Genomic DNA, 20,343 nt, shown 5'->3' on the forward strand with positions numbered 1-20,343 from the left:
TGGCATACAGCTCTGTAGGCTAAAAATAAGTTAAAACACTAAAATAACATTGAAGGGGAAAAGTAGTGAGCATGAATTTATGCTGTTCTCCTTGTGAGCAGGGCTCAGCTTTTGCTGTGCAGTACTGATGGATGGGTTGAGCCCTCAGCTTCTGCCTATCTGTGGGTGCTGGATAGCTGCAGCCTGCACTAGTATTTCTTCAGCTGCGTTTTGTCTGAGAGCTGCCTGGATAGCAAGTTCACATAAATAAGCTGTGCAAGGCCTTTTAGAGACACGGTTCGCTTCCGCACCCCAAGGTCACCTTGGCTCTGCTGGCTGTTCCCTCCCATCTCCTTGCTTCAGCAATCCTGTGTCCGTGTGCCTGGGCTGGGTGATAGCTGGCTCCAGGGGGGTCACATTTGCACTTGTTTTTTGACCCCATAAGCCTTAATTCCTGTTGATGAGAATTAAAAAAAAAAGAAATAATAATAATAATTTCAGTAGCTTCCAGTTCTGCATGTGTCCCCAGATCCTGTCCTTTCCACTACTGTAACATCTCGTGGCAGCCGAATGTTCTCTCTTCCTCCTGATGCGTTGCAAAGCAGCCATGCTGGCTCCGGAGGATCTGGCTTCCAGCAGGATCAGCAGAACAGCCCAGCACAGCCTGCTCTCAGATGTGTGGACTAAAATAACCGAATGAAATGCATTTTGTTATTTCATCGTTATAATAAATAATCCCTTTTCACTGAAGCAGCTAAAATATTTATGTGCATATTATTTAAGTCAGTGATGCCCTTTCAAGTCAAAGTCGAGAGGTGACTATTTGGAGAAATCTGTTTGGGGGAAGCAAGCATTGAGGGAAGCGTTATGAGTTCGGTGGTAATAGGTTATACACGTTACGATCCTCCTCAGCTGATTGCAGGGCATGTGTTATTTATGCTGTTTCATAGCACCCTCATTTTGTCGGGGGGGGAAAGGGCTTCACTTCATTTTTACAGCGAAAGGTTGGCATAGCTCTACAAAATCTAGAATGAGGGGAAGATGCAGCATGTGTTGAAGTAAATGTATATTCCAGAAATTGAATCTATTTTTAGAAATTAAATTTGCCCATCCATAAAAGCATACGAAAGGTCACTGTTGCTGTTGAAGATTGCCTGGCAATTCAGTTGCATCAAATATGAGAAAACAATGTGTGGTGCATGGGGCAGAGGCTGCTTAAATCCTACATTGCCCTGAAAAAAACTAGGCAGCATCTGAAAGGACACGAAGGAGGTGTTCTGCTACTTACTGGTGATTCAGGTGACCTGGTTCATGTTGGAGGCTGCTGGAACAAGGGCAGAACAGAATTCTGAAAGCAGGTTTGAAATAAAAAAAAAAAAAATAGCAGCTGACCACCTGAAGTGTGGTCTTATATCCCCTTTTCCTTCCTTTTCTCTGTTGTCTGAGAAATAGATTTGTTTTGTTCTTCTCCCGCAGGAGCAGGTAATGTGCTGTGCCAACTGCTGGAGTGGAAAGAACCCTTTGTGAGGGGAGAAAGGAGCTGGGTTCTGTGAGCCCTGAATTCCTTTTGGTTCTGTCTCAAAGCTTTGGTGGACGTAATACCAAAGAAACAGCATCATTCCTCTCTGGTCAGGGGCTGCTTCTGCATCTCAGATTATTCTCATTTTCAGTTCAGTGAAAAAATAACAAGGGATAGAACTGCTACTATTTTTCTGTTGTTCATATGTTTACTTCTACTTTACTCTAATCTGTTCTGATCAGTGGGACAGGGTGGTGGTAGTTGAAAATATAGCAAGTAGATCTGTGGGAGAAAATACTCCTGTATTTTCTGCAAGTGAAGTAACAGTGTTACTACTTGGCTATTTAGTTGCTCTGGTGTTTCTTTAAAGGCCAGGTATTTCTACAGCACTAAGGCTCTGTGCAACTCGTGGTTGTCTGCCAAGCTGCAGCCCATCCTGTTGCTGTAGGATAACCGAAGATCAGCCAGCTCCGGTCCCTTCTGTGGAAGGAACAGCTATTGGTGGTGGGTCTGAGCGGGGCTGTGGGGAGTCAGGAGCTGGGCATGGGGATGGTGGGGACATGACTGCTCTGTGCCTCCTTTGGTCATCAAGGTAATAGCTTCTCCTGAGCTTCTGCATGTTAGAATCTTCATCAGAGAAGTGTATGCTGCAACTGCAGCACTTGGATAAAGCCTTGGATGGAAGGATTTTTCAGATCTGGAAAGCTGTGATGAAGTTGAGGTTTTTGCTCTTTAAGGGCTTCTGTCTGCATTCTTGCTTGGACTTCAATGCTGGTTAACAAATCCCTTTGCCTGTAGCGATGATGTGACTCAAAGGACCTTTCAGGGGTGAATTTGAAGGTTCAGATTTGGCTCCGCTGCTTTCAGCGGGCACCAGAGAGTCTTTACCTGTAGTTTTGTGCATCTGCTCTTAATTGAAATGTCTTTTTTTAACTGCTTCAGTTTTGCCAGTGAGCTCCTTTTCATTCTACAGAGCCGGAGCAATTATTTCTTAGTCCAGCTCTTGGTACAGCCGGAGTGCCTGTAGGTTGTCATCTGTAGATGCTTCCCCTGAAGTGTTGGGATAGACTGTATCTTACCAACAATCATGAGTCCTAGCATTGAATTGGTATATGGCAAAGTGCATTGTCACTCTCCAAAAACCCCTGTCACTGCCATCCTCAGCCCAGGGCTAGAAAGTAGTGCCTCTGACATGAAGATATTCCAGATCTTAGTTCTTGGGTTGGTTCTGACAGAGTTAATTCTGACTGAGTTTTGGCACAGGATTGAGGCATGGGTGAGTGGCTGTGAGGAAACAGTGTATTCTGGCTGTAATGAGTTGTCTGCCATTATGTAGATCATGGTCAGAAAGGGAGATTGTGCTTGTATGCATGTGTGGAGCTCTGACTGCTTCTGTCTAAGTGCTTCCAGCACATCAGTGCCATAGAAGGTGGTGGACACAGGACAGGTTTGTCCCCATTTTACGTAGTTGGGCCTTGCATGAAAGCTGAGCGACTCACCCCAAAATCACGCCAGTGATCATACTTCTGAGAGCTTATCAAGCAGGCAAAACAGAGCCTTTCAGAAATGTTTTTAAGGTCACAGTGAAGCTCAGTACTTCTGAAGATGTTACACAGGACTTTCTGAAGGCTGCCCAGCGTGTCATTTAACAGTGATGTCCTCTCTGGAGCGGGCAGCAGCCGGGAGGTCACTCTGGTTTGTTTCATAAGGACTTTGACAAGTCCAGGATTAGCATTTGAGCTGAAGGAGTCTTTGAAGAGAAACAGCAGTGAAACAGTTAGGAGCATCATTCTTGAAATGGTGGCTGATAACATTCAGAGCCATGCCTTGGAAGACAAATGGGATGCGTTCATGCCTCTGAGTGTCTTTGTGGGCTCTCTGACTTGGAAAGACCAGACTGCATTGATTTGTGATGGGAAGTCTGGAGGTTAGATGTTTTTCGAAAAGTTTCCTGCATTGGGAAATAGTATGGAATCAATAGGGAAAGTAATTACTTTGACTTGGAGATTCTTCTTTGCTCATGAGCAAAGAGAATGGTTCATTACTGTGAAAGGTATCAAATACTGGACCCTGTATCTCCCCAGCAGTGTTTGGAGAGAGCAGTGCAGCCTAGATTCTTTTGAAGGTAGCTCATCCTGGAGAGAAGCCCTTACAGGTTGATGCTCACAGACGAGAGATTTCCTAGCTAGGATACTGTTACTCTGTATATTTTAGAAACTAACATTAGAGGTCGGTAAGCTGTAAAATGACTAGATGGTATTTTATCTTCCTTGCAGAAGAGCAAAGAATAATCTGTCGTGCCCATACAAATGGACAGACACTTTGAGTGCTGAGAAATGCCCGGTTCAGGCAGCAGTTTGGTATACTTTGGCTCATGCTGGTTTTTTATGGTGGCTGAGATTTCCATATTCTTTTTTCAACAGGCCATTTTGTTATAGAGCATTAACACTGCTCTGAGCAATGTTAATAAAGAATTAATGCAGCCTTCCTGAGTCCTTTATAGTTCAGTGATAAAATGAGGGCTGATTTCGGCACCCATTTTAACTTGCTTAGTATACATTGCTTTTGATCAGATGGAGGGAGGGTTGGGGTGGATGTTTTCTTCCTTAGGTAGTTAATACATGGGAAGACATCCACTCCTCAGCACTAACTGAATAATAGCTTGAAAGCAGGATGGTGTGGTGTAACCAATCGATTTGTCATTGGCTGACCTCAGAGGGAAGATGAAAAAGATTCAGAAGGAGATAAATAATTGACACTACTGCCTCATGTCCATTCAGCTTGCAACCTTTTCTCCTTGATATTGAAGAGAGCTGAGTTGCTTTTGGCAGCTTCTTTCTTTGGCCCAGGCTCCCCTGCAACTTGAGTGTTTGATTGCAGGAGGAAATAAGAATTAGATCTGAGTGATGATGCGTCTTACATGTACTGAGAGAAGATGAATTTCTGAGCATGCAGGCTCTTAGCTCTGCGTTTCTGCATAGCCCACAAGAAAAGAGCTGAGCCTTTTTTTTTTTCCTACGTAGAGGTGTGTGTATGTACTTATATATAAATGTCAGGCACTCACCGCTCTGGGAAGCGGTGTTTTTGCATATCCTAGTACTTTTCATCTTCCCTGTAATGTGGCGTTTGGTTAATGAATGTGCCAGAGTGAGAAAACCCAAAGGAAACCTCTGGCTGTTTTCCTAGAAACTTTATTAATTTTGCAGAGCTCAGTTTTGAGGAATAGGAGAGGTCCCTACCCCTGCTCCGGAGAGGCTCTTAAGTGTTTTTTAAATTGTTATTTCTGAAGCAGGTTAAGCTGGAGGTGTCTGAACCTTGGCAGTGCGTCTTAAGGAAGGCGCTTGCAGGGTACAGAGAGGCTCTGCTTGGCCTGATGTTCTGGTGTGGTGCAGCAGGCACCTCTCTGACCTCAGGAGATGGGTTCAGGACCATGCTCTGCACCCCGTGTGGGGCTGATCCTCCAGCTCTGAAACTCAAACACTGACCCTGGTCCCGTTCCTTGTGCCTGGTAGCAGGTCTCAGTTCTGGGAGGCTTTGGAGCTGGTCTTCCAGGGTCTGTGCCAGATCACACAGTGGCCATGCAGCAGTACTCGCCTGAGGGGTGAGCGTGAAGCCATCAAACCACACGCAACAAAACTGATTTCAGGCACCATGTCTACTGTTCCCCAGCTTGTTAGGCCTGTGTGCTTCCCCTGAGCTTGTCTCAGTCGATCCAAATGTTTTATTTAATCTCTTTTTTCCATCTCTTCCCTAATTTTTTTATCTCCTCTTTTTAGCCTTCTCTCAAAATGTTCGTTTGAAAAGGTTATGTATAAATGTACAAGTTATAAAGAAGTTGCCAAAAATATTAAAACGAGAAATCTTGAGTTTGTCTGCTATTATGTGCAGAAGATAGTGGAAGCAAATATTAGTCATTCACATCATTTTCTGTGTTGAGTCAACATCTATTTTTAGGTGTGGAGCGCATAAAGACAACTCTTTGACACACAAAACACATAAAGACATCCATTTGACATCATTTGTGTTGGGGCTGAGGCTGGGGAAGAGAGGAAAACGATCACTGAAAGCTTTATATTTGTGACAGGACCCCTCATTTCTTCCAGAAGGCATTTTAAGACATGGTGCAGGAATGTACTGATCTGTTTATATTTAAATCAAGATGAAGTGCAAAATATTCAGGTTTAGATCTGACTCTGTTTCAGATGTGCTGCAAAGTAATTCTTCGTGATCTGTACTGAATGCTTGCAATTAGGCCTTATCTGGGAAGTGTTCTTGTTCAATTTGCTATGCTAAATGCGTATATCTTAGTGCAGAGGGCTTTTCATGCACATACTACAATTTATAGATCTGATTACAGTTTATAGATCTGATTTTTCTTTTAGCTCCGGATTTGTCTTTTTGTAGGCAGAAGAGCAGTTGAAGGATTTGATTTAATAATTTTTTGATGGCATACATGCAGTGCCTCAGCTTGCTTTTCTTGTTTATTTGGCCATAATATTTTATGGTCTGGTTTGGGCTTGCAGTGCAAGGGAACTTCTTGTGATAAACTGCAGATATGATGATGAGTGTCAGTATGCAGTTCCCTGAGCAGATGTTCAGTTAGTTGCATTTTACCAGTGTTTTCCTCTTCATCTGGAGCAGGTTTTGCCAGCTCAGGATGAGAATACAAAGAGCACAAAAGATCACTCTGAAAATAACCTGATCTGCTTCAGATACTTGAAGAAAAGACCCTAGAACTTGAGGGTGCGGTGTGTTCCAAGGTTATTGCACGTTGGATGCAGTACATCATCCATACACCCACAACTCATGGGGGTAAATTTACAAAGCAGCGCGTAGGAGGTCACACATTAATCTACCTCTGAACAAAAGCTATTTTGTGCCTGTGCTTAAAGAACCCTTGCATTTGTTGTCGAAGTCTCCAGCTGCCTTTGTTCTTGTAACCTTTCCTGGTTTGGTTGGTTTGGTTTTTTTTGACAGGTAGCACCTCGGCTTCAGGGCTGTTCAGCCTACTGCATGTAGAGTTTATTCTAGTGGAGAATAAGATCTGTCTTCAAAATGCAAAGGGCAGCTCTGCTTACTAATAGGTATTTCTTTTTCTTAAATCCCTAGGTGTCGTATGCCCGTCCAAGTTCAGCATCAATCAGAGATGCTAACTTGTATGTCAGCGGCCTTCCGAAAACAATGACCCAGAAGGAATTAGAGCAGTTATTCTCACAATATGGGCGCATCATCACCTCACGGATTCTGGTTGATCAAGTCACAGGTTAAACAAAAAAAAGTTTCCTTGACACGTGCATGTTTTTCCAGATGGTAAAATTGCACATGCTTGCTGGTGGTTGGGTTTAAGATGATGTGATTTTCTTTCTAGTGTAAAATACATATCCAGTACTCTGTAGTTATTACTGCTTAGAGTTGTACTTGGTTGCTTTTTTTAATGAGGGGTTGGAAAACAGTGTTGTTTTCTTGAAATGATTATATTAAATACTGTAGGGTCTAATTGCGAAGAACACAACTGGGGAATGGTATTTTTCTTTATAATAAGACTTATCTTAATTTGCAAGCAGCGTGTTAAATCAAAATGAACATTCTGTTTCATCGTGACATAGATGAGGCTGTTCCTGCATATATTCATTTGTTTGCATGTTTCTACTTCCCAGGAGTTTCTCGAGGTGTGGGATTTATCCGTTTTGATAAGAGAATAGAGGCAGAAGAAGCCATAAAGGGACTAAATGGCCAGAAGCCTAGCGGTGCTACAGAACCAATTACTGTGAAGTTTGCCAATAACCCCAGCCAGAAAACAAGCCAGGCACTCCTTTCACAGCTGTATCAATCTCCCAACAGACGCTACCCTGGACCGCTTCACCACCAGGCTCAGAGATTCAGGTAATTACCTGGAAAAGAACTGAAGTTCTACCAGCGACGATGATGTGGGGCAGGTGCTGTGCAGGAGAAATGTGCTTTAGTTGCGTAGGCTGACCTGATTTTCTTTGTAAAATTAAATATTCTTTCCTGGAGAATGAGGAGGAAAATCTGCTGACAGCAGTAGTCATGTCGTATTTACTAAAACAGCTGAAGTTCTGTACTATCGGATCTCATGAAGCCTCAGAAAAAAGGGAGGACAGAACAAAGTTGCACTGATAATCAAATGAGCAGTGACTACCCTGTTCTTAGCAGGTTTTTTGGTAATGCTTTTATTTTCTGCTGTATTATTACAGTTTTGATGCAGCCTAGACTTTGATGTTAATGACAATGGATTGGTAGCAGGAAAAAAGCTGAGTTTGTTCCAGTCGGCAGCAGTATCATTAAATTTAGCCTAAGATATCTGCTCTTACTGTGAAGAGACCTTGTATTAGTGCTTGATGTGTTTCCAAAAATATCTTTGGAGATACCTTATTGTATATATTCTGAATATATTGATTCCATCTGATACATAAGCCAGCGTTTGCAATACATGATGTCCTCGTTATTCTTTTAACAGCTTTCAGGCAACTCAGCATTCAAATTGAAGCTGCTTTTTGGGGAAAAAAAGTGAATGTTTCTATAACTGAGTAGCTTTACCAAATTACTCAAAGGTTATTCTAGTTAGCAAGTGCTAATGAATGAAGATCATAAAGTAATTTGATTCAGAAGCAAACATGTATTTAGTGTATCTGACAATGCAGCTGTGTTCTGTGAAGTTACAGCTTCTGTCAGTAAAGGGTTTACAGAAAGCTGATGATTGTATGCGTTCTGCAAAACTCTGTGGTCATTTGAACGGATGTATTGTGCAGGATTGTTACTAAGTTTATCCTAGTGGAGAGATTGTTAAAGTAGCTAAAATCAAGATCTTCAATTCCATTCATTTTGTACTGTCATTCTTTCCGAGTTAATTTGGAAGGTGAGCAGTTGAATATTTGCAAAAATTTTGTAATACTGTCTAAATTGACAAAACAAAAGTCAATCTTGTTAAAACCAAATCAAACCAGGAGAAGTAAGGTTTTTGTTAAGGCCATAGATGAATTAAAATTGCTTTAAATGCAGTGGTGGAAACTTTAAGCACAATCTCAAACTTAACAAAGCAGGCCACGAGTTGTTAGGCTCTTTAGATGTGTGGGAAACTTGTTGAACATTTCTTCTTTGAAAATGGAACGCTATTAATAATAGTTCCATTGAGCGATCTTGCCATCTGTGAGACATTAACCCAAAGACCCTCCTTCTCTTTTCAGGCTGGACAATTTGCTTAATATGGCCTATGGCGTAAAGAGGTAATTAGAATTCCACAGATTGCCAGATGTCCGTGTTGGCACAGATTGGTGCTACGATTTATTTTTTTTAATTCACTAACTTTATTTTTTTTTAATTCCTTCTTTTCTTCCACCAGCATGTCAAATTCTTTTTAAGTTTGGACTTCAGTTTTGTTCGTTTTCAAGGCCACACAAATTCTGTGGGTTTTTCAACCTTTTTTTATTTACAGGCGGGCTTCTCAAATGGTTGAGGTGCAACAGCTACAAGCATTCAAACTCAAGTTGTCCTGTCTACTTGGTTCAGACTCAGAACTATTAACTACTGAGTTCTTAAATAATCTCTGATTTGATTATGTGAAACATAACAGCTGAAAATGGAATTCAGCTACTGTTGTCCAAATCTCAGTTAAGACCTTCATCGTCCTATGTCAGGCTTCCCACGTTTGACTTCAGGCTGTAGCTGTGTGCACCTTAATCTGCCCTATGTTTCTTTTGTTACAGGTTTAATACTTTGAAATTTTAGTGATGCTTGATTTATTTTTTGTTTCAAGTAGCAATGTGTTTGTGTGTATGTGCTCTTGTGTGTGAAAGTCCAGCTGATGTGCACTTGCGCTGTGTTCATCAGTGTGTTCAATGTCTGATAGCTAAAATGAGTTGACTTTGTCAGTGTTTCTCCTAATGGCACACATCAATGCAAGCAAACTTTACGGCAAAATAAAGCTGTATTCTTACTCCTGATGTAAGACATCCAGCTATTCCCACAGTTAAGATGAGAAAATACTACTTAATCTTCTGAAGTGGTCTGCTCACCACACATGAAAATGGCTTGATCTTTTTTACAAAGCTCATGCTGTAAATGGCACGGTAAGTATATCTGTAGCAGAAGACAGCAGCATACTTCTAACTGCTGCCACAGTAGCTGCTGTACAGAGAGAGATTGCTTTATGGAAGTGAAGCAGTGCTCAAAACAGGCTGCATGCTTCCCCTGCATGCTCCTCGTTCGTCAGTGCACTGTTTTCATGACTGTGATTTTAGTGGTGGTGGTCTCAGAACTAGCACCAGAATCTGCCATGCTCTGCATCTCCTGAGTTCTTCCCTCTCCTTTGTCTCTTGATGAATTGCCAGAAACTGCAGAACTCAGAGCCTCGAGTATCTATCAGATGCGAATAACTCTCGGAAGACAGTGGTGTTCAGGGAGTTTTCTTTGGTTTTTTACTCCTTCAGAATTGCAGTGCTTGGTTCTAACTAGTGAGGCTTCCCAGTTCTGATTTCTTATTAGCTTCAGAAAGAACAAAAATGAGTTTCCTGCTTGTTCGTCATACATCTGCATGAACTTGAAGTAGCAACAGCTTGTTTGTTTTAAATAGTTGTTCTTCAGGCATTTTGGATTGGCTTTTTTCCTTCCTTCAGATCTTGAAAAATTTTACTAGCAAATTCTGTAATTATATAGATGTAGGGTCACTAGAAAAGTACTGTATTGGCTTCTGGAACTGACTTAAACTATGTAGTGTTCCTGGGTGCAGGGGCTCAGTTTGTTCTCCTGCATCCTGTATTTAGGGGAATACAGACAGCAGATGAGATGTGCTTGGGTGGACCGTAGGTTTTATTGACACTGACTTCAGGTCATGTGTGTAACTCGGAGCTCTGCTCCCACCAGTAGGTAATGTTGTATTTGTGTCAGTAAACTTGTTGTACTGGTTTCATGGATGTTTTCCTTGGAATCGTGTTATCTCCTGTGTTCATGGCCCACTGGTAGAAAGCTGTGTAGCTACTAAATATATCAAGGGGAAAAACTGCTCTTGAGTGAACTGTATGAAACCTTACCCCTTTGTATCCATGCCGAACTTCCTAATGCAGAATTTTATGTAAGAGCATGATAGGCATGGCTCTGTGCATTCTACAGGTTTTACAGTAATGTCACGTACAAGATTGTGTACACATTAGTGCTGTCTTCATCTTAAACATAGCAGAAAACAGTCAACTGTTTTTCTGGCTTACATATGTTACTAGCACAGTGGCACTTAACAGCAGTGGGCTTTAGGTTCCGTCTTACTGACTTCAAAGGAATGTGAAGCTGTTGGCTTGTACAAGCTCTTGTCCTTGCAGCCCTCTGTACAGTTCCATCATGTCAGGTAGTAGAAAGATCATATAAACTGGCTTTGTCCTGCCATCTCCATTTCCTGAGCTGTAGAAGCAAGTTAGCAGAGCCTTGCTGAACGAACTGTTGCGATATTGTTGCTAGATCCGGTATGTGGGAGAGAAACTAAAGGATGTTCACTTGCAAAAAGTGAAGTTCAGTAGGAAGACTGTCATTTATTCTTAATAAGCTGTTTTTACAAACGTCTGTGTATGTCTGAAGATCCAAGGCTGTGAGCATTTGCAAACTGCTCATTTATAGCGTAGCAATACCCCAGTGATGTTCTTCAGCTCCAAATGCGTATTCCAAGCATCTACTCTCCTCAAATATATGTATAAAGTGCCATCAGGAGTCAAAAGAAGCAGCCATCAAGTATGCAGTTTCTTTTATAGTTATGAAGTATGCACTGCATAATGTGTGGATAGCAAAACGGGTGTGGAAACATTGGAATTATAAAAGAAGTCTTGGAGCGTGAACGAGCATCTTAGTGATGCTGCGAGTGCCCCCCTCCATTCCCTCAGTCCTCAAAATCCTGAGGAATAATTATTATTCAGTTCTGGTATTAAAACTCATCATTGAATTGGTGTGAAACTGGGTTTTTATTAAGACTTTTTCTCTGTGCAGTTATTTTAAAACATATCCCAAAGTGTAGCTTCAGAAATCATGTCATTTTTTTTCAAACTCATGAATGGAAAATTATGTTGATCCTGAAGGCTGATACTGCTTAACATCCTCATTAATAACCTGAGTCACAGGCTGCAGCGCACCCCCCTGTAGCTAACTGGGCAGCACTGGTGTGGTGCAGGAGTGGGCCAGTCCCTTGTGCTGTTGGCTGTGGCTGCTTTTGGGGTAACCTTGCTGAGCTGGAGGAACCTGGTGAAATTCAGGAAAGGCAAGTGCAGAATTCAGCCCCCGACTGCTGTCTTCAGATACCTGCAAGGGCATTAAAAAGATGATGAAACCAAGCTCTTAGAGTTCATTTGCGCGAAAGGCAAGAGTCAACAGAAACAGGCTGAAGCAAGGGAAATTCAACTGGATGTATGGGAAGAATTGTGAACAGTGAGGATGGTCAAACCCAGAGCAGAGGTTTTCAAGTGAAGTTACCACTCTTGAAGATTTCAGAATGTTTTGTGGGTGAGGCCATTTAGTCTGGCTTGAAGCAGAAGGCTGTTCAGATGTCCTCCATAGGTCCTGCCCAGCCTGTGCTTATCTGTGTCAGTTCTTTGTCCATGAACACATCACCTGGCTTCAGCTTTCTAGTTCACATGTTCAGATAAACACAACAGGCCCCTAAAAGGCAGTGCAGGGGGCTTAAAGTTCTGTGTTAGATTTCCAGGAGCTTGTCTCTCTCTCCATTGACTGTCTGAAGAGCCTAAGATCCTGCATGGACATGGAGTCTCACAGTATGAAGGTATTAGTGACATATGCCCACTGATGACATTGATGGACTTCTGTGATTGCTGCGTAAATCTTTGTCTATTTGGCTGACTGGCTTTAGGACTTTTTAAACTGGATTTTTTTTCCCAGTTTGTCAGATAAGGGCTGTGAGGGGAGAATTAAAATCTACCACTTCCAGAGCTCTCTGATAGTATGTTCAGCCAAAAGAGGTTACTGGTACAGGTGAATCTTGACAATGGTATTTCATGTTACTCTTTCAGTTAAACTTCGAAGACTGTTTTTTGCACAGCAAACTTCTTAAAAGTAAAGCGTTAGTTTTTCATCACTCTGAAACACGATGTTGGAAATATGAGGAAAACTCCTACAGACTCCTTTAGGCAGAACGTGAAGACCGTATTTGACTTGAAAGAAGTGCTAAGGATGAACTTCTGGATGTTTATAACATCTCAGTTGGCTATATCCTTGAAGGGAAAAGCCTTTCTGCCCAGATTGTCTTTTTTATCTAGTAGAGATCCCTTCTGCATGCATAGGAGTTAGAGACCCAGGTTGTTATGTGGTAATCTTCCAGAGATAGGATTGAGAACCTAAGCTAACACCCAATTATCTACTTGGAAGTCTTGGTTCCATGTAGCTTGTACCAAGAGATATATTTAGAATAGACCCCTCTTTTTACTTGGTAGGTTCTCCCCGATCACAATTGATGGTATGACGAGCCTTGTCGGAATGAATATACCTGGTCACACTGGAACTGGATGGTGCATCTTCGTCTACAACCTGTCTCCCGACTCAGATGAGAGCGTGCTGTGGCAGCTGTTTGGTCCCTTCGGAGCAGTCAATAATGTCAAGGTGATCCGCGATTTCAACACCAACAAGTGCAAGGGATTTGGCTTTGTCACCATGACCAACTACGACGAAGCTGCCATGGCGATTGCCAGCCTTAATGGATACCGTTTAGGAGACAGAGTATTGCAAGTTTCCTTTAAAACCAATAAAACCCACAAATCCTGAATTTCATATCCTTACTTACTAAAATATATATATATAAATATATATACGAACAAAACAAAACAAAAAAAAACTCTTCAAGGCTTATATTCAACCATGGACTTTATAAGCCAGTGTTGCCTAAGTATTAAAACATTGGATATCCTGTGAGGAACAGGAAAGGATTTTATAATGCTTAGAAAAAAAAAAAACCTTTGATGCATTGAATGTTCTTTCATAGCTGTCGTTGTTGAATATAATATACATAGATAACAATGTGCAGGGATTTTTACCCGGCCAGCTAGTTTTACTACCTTCCTTGAAGGTGGGTCTTTTTAAGATGACCATTCACTCATTTGAAAAAAATAAGAAAACAAAAACAATTTTTACAAACTAATGGGATTAAAAGCGAGAAAAAAGATTTTTCTTTTCTTTTCTTCTTTTGAAAACATTGATCTAATCAGATTGGTAAACCCCCCTGGTAAATTAAAGAGGAACAATAAAAATTGCAAAAAGAAGAACATAATTTTGCAACTTTTTTTATTTTTCCTTTTTTCTTTTATATCATGTGAACTAAACAGTCTTCTGTTAGGGAATGGGGTAGAGGGGGATACCTGATGACATAACAATTTAAATAACATTAACAATGTTGCCAAAGAGGTGGTCTCTTTGCTGAAAATGGGTTTCAAGAAAAATCTATTTTTATAAAATATAAAGAATTTTTACAAGAGAATCTGGATTTGAGAAAAAATATTTTGACTGGCTAATTTAGGGGAAATTGACAACTTTGTCATGTTCATACTGCACTGGTAACTTTTTAGAGATCAAGATGTGTGTTTTAAACTGGATTAGTAGATTGTTTTTTGAAGGATGGGCTACAAACAGATGATCTTCGTATCTTTTCATAGCATGTAATAAAAATATTAAATACAGTACGGGAGAGTGTTCTTCCCAGGCACGCAGTTACCCACAGTCAAAACCCAAAAGCAAGGAGATGAGTTGCAAGATGGTTTTTCTTTAAGTCATCAGTATGGGATATCAGCAGAACAAAAGTTTAAAAAAAAAAAAAGAAAAAAAACTTAATTTTGATCAAAAACTTCCTTGGTTTGAGCAGTAGGTGCTACGAAATTATTTACATATCTTAGTATCATAGTTAAATGTAATGTGTTTAGAAAGAATACATTTGCTTTAAATTTGTTAAGAATTTTCAAATTCACTTTATAGCCCATGCTAATATAATTGGGCTGTGTTGGCACATTTGGAACACTGTTTATGTTGCTTGAAACACTTATTTATTTAATTGCCGATGTGATGCATATGGCCAAAATCAAATATAGCTAGTTTGGCTAGTCTACTTATTTGTTTACTTAAACTATGGGAAGAAGCATATTATTGTGTCATTTTGTTGTGTGTGTATGTGTATATATAATATAAATATATATATATATAAAGTTATTTTTTCTTTTGGTTAATTTATTATAAGTTGTAACACTTTGCTAGTTTTGTTTGTATATGTCTTAAAATGTTTTCTTATGATACTTAAGTGACAGAGGTATCAAGGTAACTTGTGTAGAAATATTGTTTGATATATTGTCATGTTTGTTGTGAATATTTTTTCTTACTGCACAGTAGAAAAGAAAACAACTGGGTCTTTATTTTAATGTAATTCAGATTGGGGAAAACAGAGCTAAGGGAACAAAATGACTGAGGGGGTGCTCTCCCATGTCCAGTGCACTGATCATTTTAGTATGTTTGTGCTTTGTACGGTTATATATTTAAAACAAAAAAGGGTCATGCTCTTCCCTGAGTACTAGAAACAGTTACTCGCTATGCATAATCTAGTTGATAGTTAAATTTGCTATTGCTTTTCTTGTCTTGTTATATAAAATCTTTTCAATACAAGTTTAGTCTTAATGGTAATAAAACGTTATGGTTATTTATAACTTGTGCTTATTTTGTGCATTTTTTCCATGCTATACCCACTAACTGCATGTAGACTAAGTATTGTTTTCTCACACTGAAGAGGCAAACTTTTGTAGTAGACAAATAACTGAAGCAAAGGCTGCATCATAATTTTATCAGTTTTTTACTTTAACAATGTTAGATTTTAGTTTAAAGGAACACTCATTCAATGTTCAGGGAAACCTTTATACATCATCTGCTATGAATGAGCGCAGTTTGCTGGGAAAGTTTTGATGCATTTGCTAAGCATTAGTGGGGAAGGCATGTCAGAATCTTTTCTCTACAATGTGTTTTACTATCTGAATAATAATAATTTAAAAAAATCTTTCTTAGGACCAGGCAGTTGTATACTTTAGTTATAATGAATGACTTCATGTTAACCTTGCTAGTTTAGATCATTTCTGAGGGAAAGTATTGTAAATGTTTTTTTCATAACCTTGTTGTGTTTGAATTATTTGTACTTTAATTGTCCAGACAATAAATGAAAGTGTGTAGAATGGCTATGGACTTTCCACATTTTTAACCGTGTTCAGATGTCGTAGTGATCCCAGCCACACCTTCTATGAGGGAGATGTTAGTCTGATCTCAGAAGCAAGGTCTTGGAGACGAATGTCTTGGTTGGACCAGACTAAGAATATTCATTATTTGTTTTTTCTCCTTCTGAAGGCAAGAAGGAATCTGCCATTTAAGATGTTTGACACCAAAGACCAAATTGTAACTGTGATTCAATACCTTTATTTGAATGTGGGAGATGCTGAAGGGTTTCTACCATATACGATGTTTTTACACAATGAAAATATTAACTCAGTATCAACTTTAAACAAAAGTAATGAGAATTTCAGCATTAATATTTTCTAAGTCATTTAGTTTGACTTTTCTATGACCATGCTGTGAATGTCACGCGAGATGAAACAGTGTACATACCTGCTGTACAACAGTGTGTGACCACATTCCCAATTTAATTCTTTTCACCATGTTATAACAATTGATATTTCAGTTGACTTGTTTGAATCCCATTAATGCAAATATTCAGTTCATGTTTATGTTATGTAACATTCACTAATTGAGAATGTGTACCTTGTAAAACTGCAGCATTGAATCTCGTAACAGATTAGGAAAAGTATCAGTGGGCTGGATGGACTGTGCAATTTTTCAGCTCCTTCACCTATTAATAAACTCGTGTTTTTGTGAGATTAAGTTACCCTGTTGATTATAATAATTAATTTCAGGCCCCAGCATGAGTTGGTTCTTAAATTTATGGCTGGCTTTATTCATCCTTAAATCAATCTGCCCCTTCTATGGTGTGAAATACAGGAAGCAGTGGCTCTGTTTAAAGACTTGGCCCTGAAGCATGCCTTCCATTGATCTACACAGATGCACACGTTAGGGCTTTAACATGCACCAGTCCAGTTCTTTTTATCTTAACTTACTTTGTTTTAAAAAAAAAAAAACTACCCAGGCAGTAGTGCTTGTAATAGAATGCCACCAGGTACACCACACCATCTGTTCCCTTCACCTGATTTTTTTTTTTTTTTTTTTTCCTCCTTTCTGCTGTGTACCTCACATGGCCAGACCAGCAGTGAGCAGGCAGCATGGGATGGGCTGGTTAAGGCAGGAGCCTGTTTGTGCTCTGGAGGTTGTGATGTTGACTATGAAAGGGCCTAATTTCCTTACATCCACTTCAGGCTCAGCTGCTGTTCTTCAGCATCTTCTTGATATGAGGTGCCCATGTCCCTGTTACGCACTCATAAACACTCTTACATCAGCTGTACAAAGGCTTTTATGCCTGTTTAAGAAAAACAAAAAGCCATGTTGGTGTCATGGCTGTGATATGTAAAGTCCTGACCTGCTTTAGGAGAGCAGCACACCTGTGTGCTGGATAAAAGGGGCTACAAGTGCTGCCTTTGCCTGCACCCATCCTGCCTGAGCAGAACCAGGAATTCCTACTGAAACACAGGCTCTGCTCCGAACCACTGCTCCCTACCACTCACTCAAAGTAATCAACTTCTATATTCCTTTCATGAAAGGGTAATCACTGTGCAATTAGCGAGCCTGCTGCCTAAATGGAAAATCACCTGGGGGGTTGGAGCGTGCTTCCCTCAGTGCTGTGCTTGGGCTGAATGGGATGGGGTGAGGGTGGGCAGGGGCTGGTAGGGGGAAGGCCCACAGCTTCTGCTCTGGAAGCCTGGCTTCCAGTACTACGGCAGCAGGTCTGTCACATACAGACTCATTCCTGTTACCATTAATTGCTTCCATTGGCACTGCATGGGGGCTGGATGGACCCTGCCTCACCCAGGTGTTACTGAGCACTTGGCTCAGCTGTGGGGGCAAGAGAGAAAGGCCTCGGGGACTGTCCCTTTTTGCCATCACCTGGAGCAGGCAGGGCTGTCACCTTGCACGTCCCCTTCAGTGGCTGCAGTGAGGTGAGGTACAGCCGGGTCAGCGAGCGAGGACTGGGCAGATTCGTTCCCTGCCCTGAGGAGCTCAAAGCCCAGGCTCACTGCACAGCAGTAATTCATTGTTCACTGGGAGCAGAATGAAAGAACAAATCCAGAACATTACAAAAGCTTTGCCGTCTCAGGCTAATCCAGTATTTCTAGTCTAAAAATAACTGACTTCTGAAACCCAGAAGTGATGGAGACAATGCAGCCGAGCTTCAGTAGGTTCTGAAGTGGGCAAAACAGGAGCTGCTGGGAGGAACCAAAAGCAAAACCCACACACACCTCACAGGGCGCGCAGCTCCTGCAGCCCAATGCTGAGCACTCGCTGTGATCCCAGGGGTGGTGAGGGGTCACTGCCACCGCACGAGAACCACGACTATTGGTGTGACAGGCACAGCTGAGGCCATCAGCAGAAACTGCGTGCAGGGAGCACAGAGGCTGACCCACTGAGGTGTCACCGAGCTTCTGGAGCTCCTGTTCTCATATCCTGCATTTCAGAAAGCCCGAAAATGCACCGGGAAAAGCTGTAGGAAGGAAGGCAAACAGAGGGACAGACACAAGGTCCAATTAACTTAAGCCAACCACATCTGATGTCAGACAGGTTCATCTATCATCATATTAGCAATTCTCTGAAATGCCCTTTCAGCAGAAATAACTGGGAAGAGGATGTAAACACACACGTAAGCAGCTGCTTTTCACACAAAGCTTGACATTTTGCCATCTACATGTATCACATTTGTAAACAGCACATTTTAAAGAGCTTAAACTATTTTGTATTAACATTTAAAATTTGAGTGAAATTTAAGAGGCTACAAATTATTTCCCATTGAAATAGCAAAAGATCAAAATCCCAAGTCCGCTACCTGAGCCGCTCCCCAGCAAAGTGCCCTCCTTACATCACAGCAGTGGGATCACCAGCCTTGTCCTAGCTCCTGCTGCTTGCTCCCAGGTACGTACAGCACAAGGCCACTTCCTTCTGTCCCTCAGACCTAATGCACACCAGGTGCCGAGTGCAGGATTCCACCCCAGAAGCCATCAGCGTTGCACCAATGGCCACGAAGAGCCAGGATTCCTCCCAGCAGCAGCTGCACAGCTTCCTTTCAGACCCCACAAGACTATCAAATAAGGACATTTATTTCAGTAACGAACACAGAGATCTCGAGCTCTTAGACTGCACACAGGACTGGCAGCGCTGCTATGTGCTATAGAGGAGCACTGAGCCTTCTCTTCCTTACACTGTGCTTGAGTTGCACAGGTCCCAGCAAAATGATATGCAAGAATTAGCTTTTTACAAACAATGCAATTCTGATTTTAAATCAGCACATGAGACACTTAATTAATTTTGTAGGATAAGGAATCTGTTGCAAATATACAGCGGTACACCCACACATTACCATCTGCTGTGGAGAATTAAATGTACAACTCACAAATGAAATCCTGCAAAGTTGGTGCAAAAAGGTCCTTGCTAGAATTTAAACAAGGCTGTAGAAACTTGCAAACACACTGCAAAAGATCGTGAAAACAATAACAAATTTGTCCATCTGCGAGTAGGTTCTAGCAAGGTTGGGCTTCTGTTTTGTTTGTGATGTCTGTTCATTTGCAATAATTGCTGCAACTGACAGTGCGAAGCCAATGGGTGTGTTTGAACTCCTGGTGGCCGCAGTCACTGTGGAGGTGCTGCCAGTTCACACCTGGTGCTGTGGGTTTAGGGAGAGTTGGAAAAAAAAAAAAAGAAAAAAGATAGAAATCCTTTTTTTTTTCTCTTCAACTTAGCCACAATTTTGAAAATTTGGCAAATCTCACATTGGTTGTGGATGTTTTATTATTAGAATTATTAACAAACACAGTTCTACTGAAGAGAAAAAAAATAAACATCAACAAATACTGCTGCCATAAAAAAAAATGCCAACAAACACAAATATCTGTTGTATCTCTTTGACTCCACTGAAGCCTGATGTTCCTATTCTAATATTCCCTCCTCTTTTTTTAACACACTAATTTAAGGTGTGCTCTTGATTTTACACTTGGCAGAGCCACACAATGTCAAGTCCCATGTCCTGAGCTCCTGCCTGTCCTTTACTGAGGCAAGGGGCAGAGTTTGGGATATGGCACCGAGCTGAATCACTATTCAGAGGCAAGAAAGGCAATGACTTCTGTGGGCCAAGGCTACCAGCAGAACATGCCTCACTGCTCAGTACAAGAGCTGCCTCAAGGCACACATATACGATGCTACCAAACCCATCAGCATCTAGAAATCTACACCACATCCCCAGTAACCCATGAGGTCATGCAGGAAACACAGGGCACAGCTTCCCTCTGCCCCAGCCACCATGTGCTCCACAGTGGTGTTCTTAAGGGACATAGCAGAATTTTTCAAGAAATGAGAAGACTACCTAAACTCGTTCCAAGGTGTGCGTGCTTTCTAATGTGTTTACCCCCTCACACCTGGGAAGGGCTCTCAGCACACACACAAGTATAATTTATGCTAAGGGGCCTGTTACATGTTTTGCTCACATAAAGTGTGTTGGTAATTAAGGAAAGCAGCATCAGAGGTACAACGTGCATGTGAATGTGCAGAAGGGATTCTATCAACTGAACGAACGCCACTAAAGAGTATTCAAAATCTCAACCTAATCAGAAACCTACGCATATCTATATGTATTTATATCAATATCACAAACCCTGTGACATCCGCAGCAC

The 20,343-nt window shown here is 41.2% G+C and overlaps 1 protein-coding gene across 6 annotated transcripts in view; it reads left to right on the top strand.

Moving 5' to 3' along the window:
* The window catches only part of ELAVL4 (ELAV like RNA binding protein 4), a 74,254-nt gene extending 58,551 nt beyond the window's left edge, over positions 1–15,703 (top strand). For 5 of the 6 annotated variants that reach the window (XM_085231638.1, XM_085231635.1, XM_085231639.1 and 2 more), the window contains exons 4-7: positions 6,608–6,761; positions 7,156–7,381; positions 8,704–8,742; positions 12,937–15,703. In XM_085231638.1, the coding sequence (XP_085087764.1) occupies positions 6,608–6,761; positions 7,156–7,381; positions 8,704–8,742; positions 12,937–13,264 (747 nt within the window). In that variant the 3' untranslated portion in view covers positions 13,265–15,703. The remainder of the gene's footprint in view (positions 1–6,607; positions 6,762–7,155; positions 7,382–8,703; positions 8,743–12,936) is intronic. The other variant, XM_085231636.1, reaches the window with a different exon arrangement.
* Positions 15,704–20,343: the final 4,640 nt, after the last annotated feature.

This window comes from Meleagris gallopavo, chromosome 10 (assembly GCF_905368555.1).
Source record: "Meleagris gallopavo chromosome 10, MGAL_WU_HG_1.1, whole genome shotgun sequence".
In the NCBI taxonomy this organism is placed as follows: Eukaryota; Metazoa; Chordata; class Aves; order Galliformes; family Phasianidae; genus Meleagris; species Meleagris gallopavo.